This window comes from Rhipicephalus sanguineus, chromosome 4, assembly GCF_013339695.2.
Source record: "Rhipicephalus sanguineus isolate Rsan-2018 chromosome 4, BIME_Rsan_1.4, whole genome shotgun sequence".
Lineage (NCBI taxonomy): Eukaryota > Metazoa > Arthropoda > Arachnida > Ixodida > Ixodidae > Rhipicephalus > Rhipicephalus sanguineus.
In genome coordinates this window covers 186,381,317-186,399,201 of record NC_051179.1, presented here as the reverse complement: position 1 = coordinate 186,399,201, position 17,885 = coordinate 186,381,317, and the positions used below count along the sequence as shown (strand labels likewise).

Below are 17,885 nucleotides of genomic sequence, written 5' to 3'. Positions count from 1 at the left end.
TACGCATGGCAAGGCCTATATCGGGTATATGCCGGTCCCAGTCTTTGTGGTTAGTGCAGTATGCTTGTAGACACTGCTTAACTGTGCCACTGTGACGCTCAACCATCTCTCCAGCCGGCCAGTAAGGCATGGTATGCCGATCCTTGATTCCCCAGTGTTTTAGAAGGTTGTGCCATAATGCGCTAACGAAGGGCTTTCCGTTGTCACTGGTGATGGCCACAGGTGTCCCATGGCAGCAGATCACTTGGACCATGCACTCCAGGATTTTTGCACTGGTTGCTGCTCGTAGAGGAAACAGCTCTGGAAACTTTGTGAACTTGTCAATGACAAGTATTTGTGGCCACGAGGTGTAGACGGCAAGGGTCCAATAATGTCCACACTAAGCTCTGCCATGGGTGCTGTTGCCAACTGACAGCTCATTAGGCCTTCAGGCTTCTTGAGTCGAGCTTTTGTGCGCTGATATATAGCACAGCACTATACATACTCTGATATGTCTGCCCGCATGCCCAGCCAGACGAATTGTGCCACCACACGTCTCAAGGTTTAGAAAAATCCAGCGTGAGTCACAGTGGGGTGGTCATGCACCATTTTCAATGCCAGGTGTTGGAGGTGAGAAGGTAGCCATGGTACCTTCTTGTTGCCTCTTTGCTGAACGAGCAGTCCACTTGGCTCCAGTTCTGCCACATCATGAAAAAGGCGATGATCAGGGTCTGAATTTGGCAGCAGAGCCCTTTGGACAATGGTTTTCAGTTTTGAGAGACGGCTGTCACGAGCCTGTTTTTGTGCGACTTGTACTGTGTCACTTAAGGGTGTCGTACCATCCTCCAAGGCAACTGCTACTTGCTCAAATGTACTTTTCCCTTCAAGTCTCTGGTGCAGCAATGGAAAAGAGTTTCTTGTGCAAGCTGTCACTGGAGTGGTCCTCGCATTGAAGAGGGGCTCTACTCAGGGCATCTGCGGGTGTTTGCTAGCCCCTGTCTGTGCTTGAGTCGGCAATTGAAACCCTGCAGCCGGAGGACCCTGGGCGAAGCTTGGTCAGTGCTAAACATCCATGACAAGGATGAGTGGTCACAGTGTATCTCAAGCTCTGTAAATTCAAAATACGCCCCGAATTTGTCCACTGTCCACGCCACTGCAAGGCATTCCCACTCCTGGACAGTATAGTGGCTTTCGGCATCTGTGAGAACCCTGTTAATGAAGGAAACTGGCTACAGTCCATCAAGGCCAGCCTGCAGTAGCACAGCTGCAATGCCAATGCCGCTTGCATCCATTTCAACACAAAGGGTCGATTTATGGAAGGCTCATAACTGCATCTTGAGCTAAGGACTGCTTGAGCGTAGTGAAAGCCTGTTCTTGGCACTCTTCCGGCGTCATGGCTCATTTTTTTTAGGACAGTGAGTGGATGTGCTGTCAGTGAGAAGTGTGGTATGAAGCTGCAATATAATCAGCAAGTCCCAGGAAAGCCTGCAACTGTTGAATTGTGCTGGGTCTTGGGTAATCCAGCACTGCATGTACTTTCTCTTAATCTGCTCTGCACTGCCCAGGGGAGATGACGTGGCCCAAGAACTTAAGAGACTGATGGCTGACCTGCATTTTATCCAGGTTAATCGTAAGGCCAGCATTCTGAATGCGCTGCAACACCTCCCTGAGATGCTCGACATGGCTCTCAAGATTCTCACAGTAGACAAGGACATCGGCTAGAAACGCCACGGTGAAGTTACGATTGATTCCCTGCAACACCCAGTCGATCAAGGTTTGAAAAGTTGCTGGGCCACCTGCCACCCGAAAGGGCATTCTCGTAAACTCGAATGTACCCTGATGGCAGATGAAGGCTGTTTTCGCTATGTCAGCTGAGCCTTGGAAGCAGGAATCTGAAAAAATTCCTGGGAGGGGTCGAAGTTCGAGAACCACACTGCACGGCCGAATTGTGCAAGCAGCCAGTATATTCGAGGCATTAGGTAGGCAGGTACTCGGTGCGTGCATTCAATGTTCTGTAGTCTACAGCAGGCCGGTAGCCACCAGACTTCTTGACAACAAGCACCGGGGCACTAGTCCAAGGGCTGGTGCTATGTCTTATAAGGCCCTGTGCCAGGAGGTCATTTACACAACCCTCAATGATCTTTTGCTTTTTAGCATTTACTGAACGCAACTTGCATCTCATAGGAGCACTATCTCCAGTGTCGATGCAGAAAGCGGTACATCCAGGAATTGCAGTAAACAAATGGTAGAAGTCACCGAGCACTTTATTCGTGGTTGGTGTGTCTCCGTCAGCTGGAATGGTCCTGCCTGTGCCCGAGACTAGAAGCACTTCTTCAAAGAGGCCGTGTAAACAATAAGATTCGCCGTCGTCTTCTATCGCGCGTGCGGTGGTTATATCCTTGTCACACTTAGCAAATGGCACAATGCACTGCGGGTCAGTTCCAGTAGTCCACCCACTCTGCGCTACACGTAGGGATATCCCTGTCTGCAGTCAAAAAGTCTCTGCCAAGCACAATGTCCCGACACAAACCTGGCATACACAGGAAGCGTTGGATGCAGTTGCTTGCGGCCCAATGTACCTTGCCCTTTAAGGATGTAGTTGAGACCAACCTGATGCTAATCGGAGTGCTCATTCCTGTGTCCTGAGTTTGGCACCCGTCGCCTCCGCTACCCTTGCCGCTGGCCCTCCAGGCAAGCTCACACTTGAGCCCGTATCAAGCAGGGCCAGGAATGTAGACTGCCTAATCCGCACATCCAGGAGAGGCTTCTTGTTGCCGGCCAAGGCTGCTACCCGCAGCGCTGTCTCGTAGGTGCTTGCTGGAGTAGCACCTACCGCCTCCCATTTCCCGGGCACTGCGACCGGAAATATACGATTCCGTTGCATCGGTAGCAGCAGGGCGGGCCGCTACACCGACCTGAAGGGCACTCACGGGCTTTGTGACCGAAGCCTCCGCAGCAATGGCAGGTAATTCTACCGGAGTCGAGCGGTTGGTATCTTTGTGGCTGTGGCGGCGTTGGGAGATGTGGCCTTGCAGCAGAAGCAGGTGATCTGTGCAACTGATCCTGGTAATAGGACGGCTGTATCGCCATGGGGTGCAATCGCCAGTGAGATGCCGCCGCAAATGCTGGAACGGCGCAGCAGCTGCCGCCACCATTACTCTGGGCTCCAACTGATAGGCCAGCCACAATTCCAGCTGGCTGGAAGGCAAGGTCCTTCGCAAATTGATCAGTTGGAGGTCTTGGTGGCTTGTACTGAAACTGCCTCTAATAATGCTCCATGAGGCCTCCATGAGGCCATAATAGGCCGCAACCGTGTAGATAAATTGTTTCAAACTTTCTTGTGGGTGCTAAGTCCAGAGCTCAAGTTCCTGCTTCAGGTGTCGCTTTGCGTCAATGGAGAAGAACTCCGTGATGAAGACCGTCTTAAAAAGTCCTCCCAAGATCCAAAGGATTTGATGAAGTGCAGCCAGAACTTCGCACTCCCCTCCAGCACAGCGGGCGCAATGTGGGTAAGCCTTCTATCGGCGGCAACGCCGTTTACCAGACAAAAGGGTTTCCAAACGGTCCAGAAACTCCTCGAGTGACTGCGCGTTGAATACCGAGAACTTCGTGGGCTGACTTCCCGAGGACTGCGAAGCGTCACCCGTCGGTTGGATCACTGCAGCCGCCGTCATGAGTCCTTCCCTGTCAGCAGCTGCGATTTGCTCGCGCTGTATGGCAGAGCCGTTTGTTTCCACAGCAGCTGCTGCAGCAGCTCCTCTGCACATTCACTGTCTCCATTTCCGTTGCCATGTCGCCATGCCATGCGCGCATGTGCATATGGTTTTCCCATACGCACATGCGCGCCCTCTCATTGTTCACTTGATACTAGCGCCATCTAGTTCTTCTCCCAGACACTACACACAGCCTCCGAGACTCGCGCACTGTTCCCTCACCAATTGAAGCACACTCAGTTTGACCCAATGATCCTAGGTACGAAACTGTCTTCAGGACACCATTTTGAGATACCGTTTTAACCGCCGGAAATGGTCCATAAAACTGATCATTCGCAGTACAAATTCCTTTCCGGATTAGAGCAATGTCTCGAACTTGTATATCCGGTATATCACTGTTGCATCTCTTGTCAAAGTGTCTCTTCGTGCACTGTCTCACACAAAGAAAATTTTCTCGAATTTTTAAAAACAAGTATTGCCTAAACTGACACTTGCAGCTGGAATGTAGTATACAACATCAACACTGATAACGACAGAAGCAAACGAAAATCAACACTTCACACCTTTTCAAAGCTGTTGCTGGAGAAGGCGATTTTTTGGGCAAGTTGGTGGTTCATGGTCGCAGCTTACAACAAAAAACATGAACAAAGGTAGAGAAAGAACTTGAATGTTTGTACCTTGTGCATCGCTGACAGACATGATATAGGTAGAGCTGTGCGAATAGCAAAATTTTGGGTGCGAAGCGAATTCGATAAATAAAGATTGAGTGCGAATCGAATCGAATAATTTTCGAATAATTTTCTAATATTTCTCAAACATTTTTCGAATAATTCAAAGTGAAATTACGGAAAAAGTTGCAGAGAATCCCTAAGTATGTTCTTATGAAATAGCAACATCAAAGCATTTCTTTTCGCTAGGTTGATGAAGCGCTGGTGGGGTCATATTTCATAGTTGTCTTTCTTATCAAGAAAGGCAATGTAGAGGCCGAATTGTATTTATGTACATGATTTGGTGCAACCAAAGTGTTGCCGACAACACTTTACACGTGATGGGCAGAGATGCCATCTCCTCAGCCTCTCCTTCTCTTTCAGCTTCTGTGGAAGCCCAACTGATGTGGCGGACAAGGGTGTGCTCCCTTCAAGTCTGGAATTCCAAATCTGCCTCGTAGACATCGATATATAAGAACAGCTGAAATTTTGGATGCTAAAAAGCTTTGGCGTCCAATTTTTCGGACTTCCTGCCCAAATTTCAGGTCCAAAACAGCATTAATTGAGCCCCCAACTCTGCTACATCTTTCATGTCCATATTGGAACCAGCGTTTTCTTGAGTTAATACATTTGCGACCGTAGCGGAGTTTGAAAGGCAGCTTTGCCGCAATACGTTGGTGTGATGAGGTGAAGCATATTGAAAATCTAGGGACCACTTCCAAACGGACGTTGACTGTCTCTTGGCTAAGTTCGACCGTAACGGACCTTGAAAGGCAGCTTTGCCGCAATACGGGGGTGTGATGAGGTGAAGCATATTGAAAATCTAGGGACCACTTCCAAACGGACGTTGACTGTCTCTTGGCTAAGTTCGACCGTAACGGAGCTTGAAAGGCAGCTTTGCCGCAATACGGGGGTGTGATGAGGTGAAGCATATTAAAAATCTAGGGACCACTTTTAATCGGACTTTGGCTGTCTCTTGGCTAAGTAGAGCACTGCACGGGCCGTAATTTTCGGCCCGGGCCCGGCCCGGGCCCGGACCTCGTTCAAATTTACCCGCCCGAACCCGGCCCGGTGACTCAAAATAAGACCCGGGCCCGGCCCGAACCCGAGAAAAAATTTCGCCTACCCGGCCCGGCCCGGCCCGACCACAGATCAGGCCCGACTGAGGCCCGACCCAGTAATCTAGGTGGTGATGCCCGAACATGGAATCGACAGCAGGGTGTTTTAAGTGGCAAATATCTAAGCTTTGTTGGCGCATGTTTTGCTAACAAATATACTTTAACATAGTTACGGTAATTTCTTGTAAAAAGGGGCTCACGGTGCAAACAGTTGAGCGGACATACTATGAATACAATGAATGTTTGTTCGGCAGTGGTATACTGTACCTATTTGTTCTGCATATACACTGGGGATCATGAAGGGTGTTTTGTAGCAGACATTGTAGCAAGAAAAGTGATTTGCAGCACGAGTTTAGTTTCGATAGGGAGCGCAATAACAACAAAGGATGGATTGATGGATGGATAAACTTTATTATGGCCCATCGGAACGCGCTCTAGCACGTTGCGGGCCGCTCCGACATCGGAACAGAAAGACCAAGTCTCTCTGCTTCGTCGCGGGCCCATTCGCCTGCCCATATAGCTGCTCTTCTAGCGCGGAGCTGGTATATAATAGCAGCCTCCCATTTGGACAGCGCGATGGCTTCGCCGCCGCGTAACACGGAGCATCGCCAGAGCACGTGCTCTAGATTGGCTTGGCAGAGAACAAAACGCTCACTTCACTTTGTTTTTATTGCACTTTATAACCTATTGTATTTTATAGCATGCTCTAGCCACAAAGCCAACCATGCACCCTTCTCGGTATGTATAGTACCCGTCTTCACCATTGTAGCACCTTGCCAGAGCAAGAGAAACAGGGGGAAAAAACAAATTTGTGACCTTTGTTGTAAATACACTAATCTGGGCAAAGGTATGGAACCGCGTGCACCACGTGTATGCGTATAATCAACCGAAAGGAAGAAAAAACTATTTGTCATAGCACTATTTTCATACACCATACCTCTGCTAGTATATACAGACTGTAAGTTTCTCATGGCATAGTTTACAGTTTACTTCTTCACATATTGTGCGAAAAATCAAAGTATCAAGAGATTCCCGATTTAAGCACGCCATGCTCTGTTGCATCACATATCCTGCCGCGCTAAAGCTTCTTGCACTGCTCGCGCTAGCCGGACGGGCGCACCACATCTGCCTTGCCAATTGCGAAGGCGTCGGCAGTCGTTGTTCTTAGCTTCCACCACTGGAGCAAATCTAGGATGTCTTTGTGGACCTCTGCAGAATGACCATAGCTCTCCAGCTCATCCCTTCACTTCTCTCGTTCCCGAACGTCGTGCCACTCTTCAATGTCGTTTATAAAACTCCTCTTTGAGGGCTTCTCCTTGTAGTTTTCAGCAGTGTATGTTATGCACGGTTTCCACCGTGCTCGTTTTATCCATATTATAATGGTTTATGCCTTCCCAGCTATGTTGTATCGGTAGAAGCTGGCCATTGGACTACGCGGTTAGGACTGGCAGGAAGTGGACGAAGCAATTTCGATATATTTTCGGGGTTCGCTCGAGTTTGGTAATAGATGCGCGACTAAGCTTCTCGAAGCTTACTCATTGGATGCATATGGTTCGAGGTAAGGGGACATCACCCGGCACGGAATCTGTCATTATCCTTTTTCAAGCCAGATATTTCGTCAAGCGAATATACTTCACCCCACACCTTGTTTAATGAACCTGTTCTATTCCTGCACATTCCAACGCTTTTGCGGCAGTATCATGTAGCTCTCGCACTATATAGCGCACTATATAGGGCCTCAAACACGCGGCTCGCGAACCTCTCGCTAGCGGCTCTCCGCCCGCACATGACTGTCTTCATCCCATTTTTTTTTATAAGTATGTTCCTGCGATACACAGGCATGACAGATCCAAAGCATATTTTTCGTGAGGCACCCCCTGTGGTCACCGTGTGTTGATACATAACCGTGAAACAAAAGCTATATTTCAGAATCGGCGTCCAGATTTTAGTCACTATGGGTGATACGAAATGACTGGTTGCCCAGACGTGAAACAGAGACGTCCGTTAATGGCAATACTAAAGGCGAACTGCTGCGCCGGCCACGTGCACGTGCCCTCGATGACCATCGGTTTCCTCTTCTTCGATAGAGTCTGGCGCGCTCCAAGTTGCTCCGTTCCGCACTATTTTGCAACAATATGTTGTTGGAATCCTGCCGCCAAATCCCCTTCAGAAATGATCCCGTGTATGAGATATGGGAAAGGTCTGCTGTGAAATAACGGTAGTTTTAAAACAACCTGTTCCCCCCTCCCACCCTCCTACCTTCGTCATTGCCCTAGCCTTTTGCAGGAGTTAATTTTCGCGAATGCGGCCCGTTAGCTGAGGTGAGTTTGAGAACCCTGATATGGCGGAACAAGACGAAAACTCAGACGTTAACAATGTGGGCACACAAAGCAGGCTGTGCATGTCCATCACGCCCCTGATGACCACTGGGAGCCGTCACAGAGTCACGGAAAAACAATGTGCCTTTATAGGGATTCTATGTATCAAAACTCCGTGCAGTCTTATTGTTTTAGAGGGGGGTTGTACATTCAACAATGTATCCCCGCTTTGGAGCTCCTATTTTATTATATTACATTTATTACTGCGATTATAGAGTAACATTTGGGAAATAAAATAATAACGAAAGCAAATAAAGCACGGAATAGCGATATGTTACATATAAGTGCCTGGTCTATTTACTTTTAGCTCGCCCGTTTCAGATAAATCAAGTAGCTCATATGCAAGAAGCAAAAGAAGTTCAGTACTTATCCATCATAAAACTTCTCCAAAGAGCTTACCCCACATAAAAAAGCGTGTTTTCGAGATAAAATGTGGGACATATATGCATGCACAGCGTATGCGGAACAAGGCATATTAAAGAGAACAACGATTTTTCTATTATCAGTAAATTACTCTTTTACCATTCCAAAAGCACCACGCTCGCCGCGACAAGACTCTTGGTAAGAGAGAAAACTCCCATGAAAATGCAGGTAACGACGCCAACTTGAAATTCACGCAGCAAACTCCGTGACGTCATATATTCTGACGGCATCTACTGGGCCCTACGTAGTTTATAGTGGGTAAAAATGAAGTACATTGACCTCTGAGGGGGTCATAACACTTAACATACCAAATTTCTGGAAATTTCGTTGAGCCGATGTTCCCAAAATACGACGAATACAGTTTGAAATCCGTGACGTCACGTTCGGAGATTTCAGCGCGAAATTTGAAAATGGAACTTTGACCTTGATTTTCTCCTTTATTAATAAACTCATTGATGGTGAAATTAATGACGTTCGGGTTCTGAGAGTACACTTTATCGGTCTAAACAAATTCAGTGTTTCACTTTAGTGACCCTTTAAGAATGGTGCAAAGTCCAAGCGCGGCCCGACACGAGCCCGCCACCTCAAACCCGGGCCCGGCCCTAAGCCCGGAGCTTCAGGCCCGAGCCCGGCCCGGGCCCGCCGTGAAAACTACTTTACCCGGCCCGGCCCGGCCCACGGGCCGGGCCGGGCCCGGGTTTTCGGGTAGGCCCGAGCCCGTGCAGTGCTCTATGGCTAAGTTCAACCGTAACGGAGCTTGAAAGGCAGCTTTGCCGCAATACGAAAGTGTAATGAGGTGTAGCATATTGAAACTCTGAAGGGGTCACTTTCAACCGGACGTTGACTGCATTTGTCTTTGGGAAGTTCGAATAGTTCGAATAGTAAAATTTCAGTGCGAATCGAATCGAATAGCAAACACTATTAGAAAAATATTCGAAATTTCGAATATTCGCACACCCCTAGATATAGGCTAATAGTAGATATTTCTTTTCATGACTTTTGATATTTTCTGCCTGTTATTTCTTTATGATGTCACATCTCCTTTATGTCCCACTGCACTTCTTCAATAAATGTCAGTTGTAAGTGAGCACTTTGTCGTTTTCATCCTACCTTTGTCCGTGTTTTTTGTGCCCTGTCGGCTGTAGTGCTGTTACAGGAGATGAGGTTTATACATGAGGAAGAAACCGTGAGTACGCACTGTGCAACCCATAGGTTGGTGTTGATGTTGAACGACTTAATCAGGTCATCGAATGTGGTGGCCATCTCGTAACGCCAGACAGAGATGTTGACGCAGCCGTTCCAGAGGTCATTGCCATTCTCGTCTCGGCCATTGTACGTCAAGCCTGCCATGATGCAACTGCCTTCCTGCAAGTACAGCAACATTTGAGCCCACGTCACAAAAGCCAGAGGCCCTCCCCCCTTATGCAAGCTCTACAATTTGCCCAGCCTGAAACTCCACCGCATTCGTATGACACCTGAAGCTTATAGCAAAACTTGTTTGGTGGAAATGATGCTGACAGAGCGATACACAACAGAAAGATGCAACAGTGCGCAGAATAAAATAAAATTTACCACTGGGGTTAAGCGTATCAAAACAACAAACTTGTTATGAAGCACACCATAGTGAGGAAGAACATCGATATGCACTAGCTGGTAGTGAATCCCTGTAGTGCATGAAATGAAGAAGAGACACGACAGGTTCACACAGATTTCAAAGGGTAAAATTCAAGGGCACTCAAGGATGTCCGAGGCCTCACGAAAGCTTTTTCAAGAATGCAGGGTGGAATTTCAAGCAGTAATATTTTACTAGAGTTAATCCTCAATATAATGAACTAAGTGAAGTCAGCAATTTACTTCATTACATGGAAACTTCGTTAAATTGAAATGCAAACTTTCATGCAAAGTATATTGCAGCGGTCCTAGGTTAAATAAATAGCACCATCGCATAACTCAGGAAAGACTGGTGTCGTCCCCCCCTCCCCCAATTAACCCCATCTCAAAACTTCGTCTTCCCTTCACTTCCATTTCTCTTCTTCTTTCACTCTCCATTTCAGCCTGCTTCACTCTCTCTGGCTTCTTTTACTTACACCTCCTGGTGTAGTATTTGAACACATCACCAATCGAAGCAGGCTCAGTTTGACCTGATGATCCTAGGTACTAAACTGTCTCGAGGACGCCGTTTTGAGATGCCGTTTTAACCGCCGGAAATGGTCCACACACGAGGCAACCTAAAGATTGCGCACGTGATGCCAGCGCCAAGTGCTCCCTTGGTGGGCCGCTGAAAACCTCGAAGGTGGTCGGCTCGCCTGCGGAAACGACTGCGTGCCAACGCGCACGCGTTTTCGGCGGAGTGCGTGCTGCCGGTTATTGCGTTTCCAAGTTTCAAAGAAAGCCACGTCATTCCGCAAGTCGGTACGCACCATTCTTAGCCGCGCAGTGCCGCGTCAGTCTTGAGAAAATTATAAGCAGTGGGTTAATTGAAATGTGAAACTGCATATTCGAGGGAAATGCACAGGCAAAACAAGCGCCAAGCTGTATGCAGATTCAAATCGTTATTTATTTTGCGTGCCTTATTTTGATCATTGTCGTACGGCAGACCGAGTGGTCCTTACACATACAGCAATAAAGTTTAGTCGACTCCTCCCATATCATCGCGCCCATTCAGTACCTTCAGGAAAGAGCACACTGGAACACCAGCTGATGTGCAAACCTGCGTACCACGAAATCTTTAACACAGTGATCGCGATTGTGTATCTGCACTGGTGCTCTCCGATAATCCTACTTGCGGCCTGCGAGCCCGTGAGACAGCCGCGTGACAGAACGGGTTCTGTGTTGTAAATTCATTACATAAATGCACAACTGGCTATTGTATTTTTCATCATTACTAACTCGATTAGTTTATTCTGATAAGCCTTTGAAAGTCCTTGCATCATTTATTCTACGCAGTACTCACCAAAACAAAGATCATTTATGATCGTTTTATATATGTCGTTCATCCACTACATGACGAAAAACACTTTTCTACCTCCCAAAAGCGGGTGCTCAAGCTACTTAACTTTTCCTTTTTTATTTCAAATGCGTAAAGAGGCCATATTGGTCTAACGGATATTGCAGCATTCATTCTTTCTACACACTGACTACTGTGTACAAAGCCATTGTAATTGGCTACTAAAAAATCTCGGCAGGCTTTGGCAGGCTTTGATGTATAGCTGTAGAAACAGACTACGTGGTGCTTCTGATGATCAGGTGGTTGCAATGGCTTCTCATAAAGAACTGCACCCGTTGCATAATGCGACGCGTCAGTATTAAGCCCAAAAGGCATGGAGAAGTCCGGTATACGAAGAATCGGATCTGATATCAGTTTCATTAGTTTGCTGTAGGCTTTTTCACTCCGGACTCCTTAGAAAAGGAATGTCTTTTTGCATCAAATGTGTGAGACACCTCGTCTTTACCACATAATCCTTTATGAAAGACCTGAAATGACCAGCTAGGCCTAGAAATACTCGCAGAGAGTGGACATCGTATGGCTTCACCAACTTCGAAATCCTGTCAACTGAATCCTGCTCCGTGCTTTCTGTAGTCCCGTCAAACACCCTGCTGAAGAACACAGCTTTGGCTTGAAAAAATGCACTCTTCTTGAAGTTCACTTTGAGCTGAGCTTGGCTAAGAGCACTCAGGACCTGAGAAAGGAGACTTTGATGCTCCGCTTCAGTTTTGCAAAATATGAGTATGTCATCTATGTAGACATTACAAAAGATTCCGTGGTAGTGCTTCAGTACATCGTTCATTATCTTCTGGAACCAGGCCAATGAGTTCTTCCATACAAATGCCAAGCGATTGCATTCAAACAAGTCAAACGGTGCGACAAAGGCGGTGTACTTCTTTGTATCCTCGGTCAAAGGAACTTGCCAGAAACCCTTGCACAGGTCAATATGAGAAAACCAGCGACATCCACCTGTTTCGTCAATACTAATTGTATCTATCTTGGGCATGGGAAATGGTATAAGATCCGTTTGTTGGTTGAGTGCCTTATAAACTGTACAAAGATGGAACATTCCATCTTCCTTTGGAGCGATAGTGATAGGCCAAGCAAAGGGCGAGACAGAAGGTCGGATTATATTTGCATCCAACATTGCCCGCAACTCTTTCTTCAGCCATACAGTAAAACCTCGTTAATTCGAAGGCCTCAGAACAGAGAAAAATATCCCAATTAAGCGGGATTCCCAATTATCCGAAACAATGCGAAATCAAAGAAATCAGCCAGAAAACGTGATATACGGAAGTCACACCTTTATTGTGGCAAGTCCGCCTACTTGGAGAAAAATTCCTCCATGCGTGACTGACGCGTTCGGTAGTTCCCAGCACTGAAAGTCATATTTTCCAGCATGTCAATGAGGCGCAGCATCTCAGCCTCGCCGCCGTTGCACTTGACGAAGCTGCGCACAACACTCAAGGCATTGATGACATCCGCCAAAGGGGGTGCTCGGGAGGACTCGTCATCGCTGTCAACACTAGAGGCCGAATCCGTCGATCTCGCAGCTATCTCGCTGTCGATGTCGGCGTAACACGTCTGCACTGTGCACTTGACATTTGTGTACTCGGAGAATTCGATGGCAGTGCATTCCCCGTCCTCCGCGTGCAAAGCCTCATATCGAGCGCAGAGAGTCTCCCCTTCTTCATCAAATGGGCAAGTGACAGCGGTGACAGCACACTCAGCGGAGGTTGCCTCTTCTTTCACAAAACCGGCGTGCTCAAAACACCGTCGAATAACGGTGGCCTCCACCTGCCTCCATGCGTGAACAATGAGGCAAATACCACCGAGGAGGTCAATGTTATACTCCTTTCCGTTGTCATAGCAAAGGAGCATTCGCTTCAACAAATTGTAGCGATATATTTTCCTGGTATGGTGTATGACGCCCTTGTCCACCGGCTGCGATAGCGATGTCGTGTTCGGGGGTAAAAAGACCAGCCTGATTGCCTGCAGGTTCTGAATGTCGCCGTGAGCTGGGCAATTATCGACGACGGACAAAACTCTGCGCCCTGCGGCCGCAAACTTGCGGTCAAGGTGCCGCGCATATTCTTCAAAGAGTGCAGCCGTCATCCAAGCTTTCTTGTTGTTTTTATAGATCGGGTCATCCTTGGATGGCAATCGTGCATTTTTGAAACAACGAGGCTTTTCTGTCTTCCCAATAACAAGCAGTGGCAGCTTGTGCTCACCGCACATGCTTGCACCAAACAAAACAGTGATTCTGTCTTTGTTCTGTTTCCACCCCTTAATGTCTGCCTCCTTCAAAGCGAACGTCTTCGTAGGCAACATTTTGTAGAACAGAGCAGCTTTATCAAGGTTGTAAACATCGGCTGCTTCGTACTTGGCGAGTAGTGGAGCCAAGCTGTGCTGCTTCCAACCATCGACAACAGACTGATCCGTGCAGCCACTCTCGCCACAAACAGTCACGAATGTCAGGTTGTTGCACTCCTTATATCGGCAAAACCACCCATTGCTGCATTTAAACTCAGAATGTCCAAGTTGCAGTGCCAGCTGGTTGGCCTTCTCACGCAATATGGTCTCATTGACAGGAAGGTGTGCTGCGTTGGCTTTCTGCAGCCAGTCAATCAGAGCTGCTTCAACGTCGGCGTACGTAGGCGGGCGTACTCGTGTACGCTTTGACGAGTGCGTCTTGCAGTAAGCATCGAGAATTTTCTCCTTATTCTTGATGATGTTGCACAGCATTGACGGAGGCACGTGGTGCTTTTCGGCGAGAGCCGTTTACGACGCCGTCGACTTGCTGACCTCTTCAATTAAGCACACCTTTTCGTGCAGGGACAAGCTCTTGTACTTCGGCATCTTCCTTCCAAGCACACCTCAATCAACCAATTCACAGGGAAGACACTCAAGCGGAGACAGGAGACAAACGGAGCAGTCGCACCGAATCGCACAATGCTCGCAAGCCGACATCCAAATGACACAAAGACTCCACAAAACATTCACTTCGCTAGAGTGGCTAACATCGCTGTTGAGAAGATGATGATCATGATCGCAACCGCACGCATCATACTCCATGGCACGCATCGCCGTCTGGAAATTGCTCAAACATGGCGTCTACGACGTATTTCCGGAAAAAAAGCATGGCCTTCGAGATCCGTACATCAAAAAAAAAAAAAAAAATAGTATGTTTTAGTTACAGCCTCCAAGATTCGCAACACCCTGTGCATATCTTGGAAGTCACGGCCAAGCGTGCCAATTAACCGGGAAGTGGCAGACTGGCCGCAGCAATTATCTGGTTAAATTTACATGTAAAAATTTGGGACCGCGCAAATAATACAAATTATCATCTGGGATTCCCAATTAACCGAGTACAAATTACCGAGGTCTTACTGTGTCTTCTTTCCTCTTGATATATTGTATGGGGCTCTTCGTACCACGGCTTTATCAGCGATTTCAAATGGCGCTTGATGCAACTTAGTTTCTGGAGGGTAGTTCCCAACGCAGACGAGCTCAGGGTACATAGCTTTGATGTCTTCTTCGCAGTGAACGCAGCAGCGCATAGAAACTCCCGTCCAGGCTAGAGTCGAGAGCAGCGAAAGGGAAGATCATAGCTTCCAATTGAACCCAAGCAAGCTGCTTGTGGCGTTTAATGAGAGGAAAGATGACCTTGATGCATACCTGCACAGGTTTGAGACGATAGCTAGAAGCCAAAATTGGCCGGAGCAGCAATGGGCAACAGCTTTGAGCACTTGTTTGAGTGGCGAAGCGCTCGTGTGTACGGTAGGATGACACCTACTGATGCAGCTAATTACACGAAAGTGAAAGCTGCTTTATTGAAGCGACTTAGATCCACCGTGGAAGGCATCCGAGATCGGTTCTGTACGGGAAAGCCAGTTGATGGCGAGACAGCAACGCAGTATGCCACGCAGCTCAGCCATTATTTTGACAGGTGGATCGAACTTTCAGAGACGGCACAGGAGTACGGTGAGCTTAGAGAGCTTCTTATCAGAGAGCAATTTCTCACCAGTTGCCACCCGAGCCTGTCGCTGTATCTGAAAGAGAGAAGAGCTAAATCGCTCGAGGATATGCTTGAATTGGCCGATCAATTCTTGGCGATGCTTTCTGTGTAACCGAGTGGGTCATCGCGCTAACAGTTGTCGGACCAACTTCTCACGCCCCAGTGTGATGAAGTGTTTTAAATGTGGACAAACGGGGCACAAAGCAGACGCATGTCGAAACGATGCGAGTAAAGCCCACCAAGCAGCTTGTGCGTATGCCCCGCCAAAAGAGGAAGCAGAAGTGATCAGTGATGAATTGACCAAGCTGAAGAGCGGGAAGAAGATGCATTTCATCGGTGCTGCGATAACAAAAGACACAACGAAAGGAATGCCGACACTTAAGGGGAAGGTTGGTGGAAAGGAAGTCACGGTATTAAGAGATAGTGGGTGCACCACTGTTATCGTACGAAAGAAATTGGTCCGAGAGAGTGAGTTCACAGGCAATACCCAACCGGTTTGCCTGTTTGATAGTTCCATTCGAATGCTTCCTGAAGCCAAGATTGAGGTTGAGACCCCTTACTTCAGCGGGAGAGTTACTGCCCTGTGCATGAACAACCCCCTGATCGACCTAATCATTGGAAACATCGCCGGAGCGCGAGGGCAGGACGATCCAGTATGTTTGGGAAAAGACCCGAAGATGGAGCCCTCGTCAGCTCGGGAACCGCGAAGAGAAGGATCCGCGGAAGAGAATCCCAGGAAAGATGTCGCCCGAGCTCCAATTGAAGCTGAGGTGTCACAGAATGGCAACAATGAGGCACCAACGGTCGCTGTACCACATGTGAAGACGCACCAAGCAGGTGACATTGCGACTGAGCGGCCGCCATCAACCGTGGCTCAAAAGATGACGAAGGTGGTCGTCATCTCGTCGTGCAATACCAATTTTGGTGTATATCCAGCGAGCAAAATGGCTGCGAGGGCACCATGAGCGTAGCATGTAAATAATGTCGTACGTGACTTGCATGTCATGATTTTCATGTTGTCATGTGTCAGTTACGTTCGTCATACAGAAATGTCTCATCATACCAGTTTTAGTCACGATTTGCACATTAGGACCTGTCATTTGTGGTCGTAATACACTATTGTCACTCCATACCAATTTTGGTATATATCAAATTAACGAAATGGCCGCAAGAGCCCCCCAAACCGTGGCATGTAAATCACGCTGTTCATGACATGCATATCATGACTTTCATGCTATGAGGTGTCATTTATGTTCGTAATACGGTCATGTTATGTCATACCAATTTTGGTATACATCCCATTAATGAAACGGCCAGGAGAGCTCAAAGTCGTAGGCGGCTAGATAGACAGACAGATAGATACGCTCAAAGTCGCAGAAGTTCGCTAAGAAATGCTTCGCATTTAAAAAACAAAAGCGCAATGCCAATGCCGCCTGTAATCTAAACGCAAAGGCACATAAAGGTACCTAAGGCCTCCAATATTCATGCGAACAATATCAGAGGATACAACACGCCGCTGATGGCCTATTCTGACAAACTGGCAGCAAGGTGCGCATAACCGCATGTGATTGCCGTGTCTTCCACGACAGTGCGGGCGGCACGTGTTGATACCTGCGCAGTAGCATACGTTCGTATCAAACATCGCGGGGTGAAATCAGTTTGCAACAACCATACTCCGTAACACTGCAAGACTTGGCCGGGACACACACAAAAACAGCTTCGCATTAGTGGTGCCAAGCATGAAGGAAGTGTGAAGCTTGGTGGTCTTCTCTGTTTCTTTTTATTTTTCTCTTTCTTTTTCTATCTGTTTTTTTTTCTGTCTCTTTCTTGTCTGTGTTTATTTCCACTTGTCTCTTTTTCTCGCTCTCTCTATTTCTTTCTCTTCGATTCTCTTTCTGTCTTTCTTCCCTTTCATTCTCTCTATTTCTTTCTATGCTATGCTTTACTCTCTCCTTTCCCTCCTCATCCTCACTTCCCTTTCCCACCCCCTCGCTGTACTGCACTATACAAGGCTATGCTATGCTCTGCCAGAAAGCCTGGATAGCCGAGTGGCTACGACGCTCGCCTTCGGATCGTACGTACGCAGTTTCGGATCCTGCTCCTCCAAGAATTTCTTTTGCCAAGACTTTCTTTCTGTCTATTTTTTTTCTCCTTTATTCCCTTTCTTCCTCTCTATTCTGCTCTTTCCTTTCGTTCTCTCTCTGTACTCCTTTCCCTTTTCCAACCCCCTTGTGCTATACTGTACTATACCAGGCTATGCTATGCTCTGCTAGCGTGCAGCAATTTCTTTCTCTCTCTTCCTCTCTCTCAACTCGTTCTCTCACCCATCAGAGTTAATGCATCCCATGCGGGACAAATCGCCACATGCGTTCTGGGAGCGAAGCAGATGATGACGAGGAGGAAGCGGAAGAAAAAGATGATAATTTGATCATTCAAAATGATAATGATGATAATTTCTGCTCGCAATACCTGGTGCAACGAAAAGCTTAAACAGCTCTGCTGCTAAATTCCTATCAACCCGAAATTCAAACAAGCCATGGTCGTATCACTGAGGTTCCACTGT

The 17,885-nt window shown here is 47.5% G+C and overlaps 1 protein-coding gene across 9 annotated transcripts in view; it reads right to left on the bottom strand.

The window, feature by feature from the left end:
- The window catches only part of LOC119390967 (lysophospholipid acyltransferase 5), a 129,518-nt gene that overhangs the window by 13,967 nt on the left and 97,666 nt on the right, over positions 1-17,885 (bottom strand). For all 9 annotated transcript variants that reach the window (XM_049414996.1, XM_049414995.1, XM_049414994.1 and 6 more), the window contains one exon: positions 9,517-9,683. In XM_049414996.1, coding sequence (XP_049270953.1) covers positions 9,517-9,683 — 167 coding nt within the window. The remainder of the gene's footprint in view (positions 1-9,516; positions 9,684-17,885) is intronic.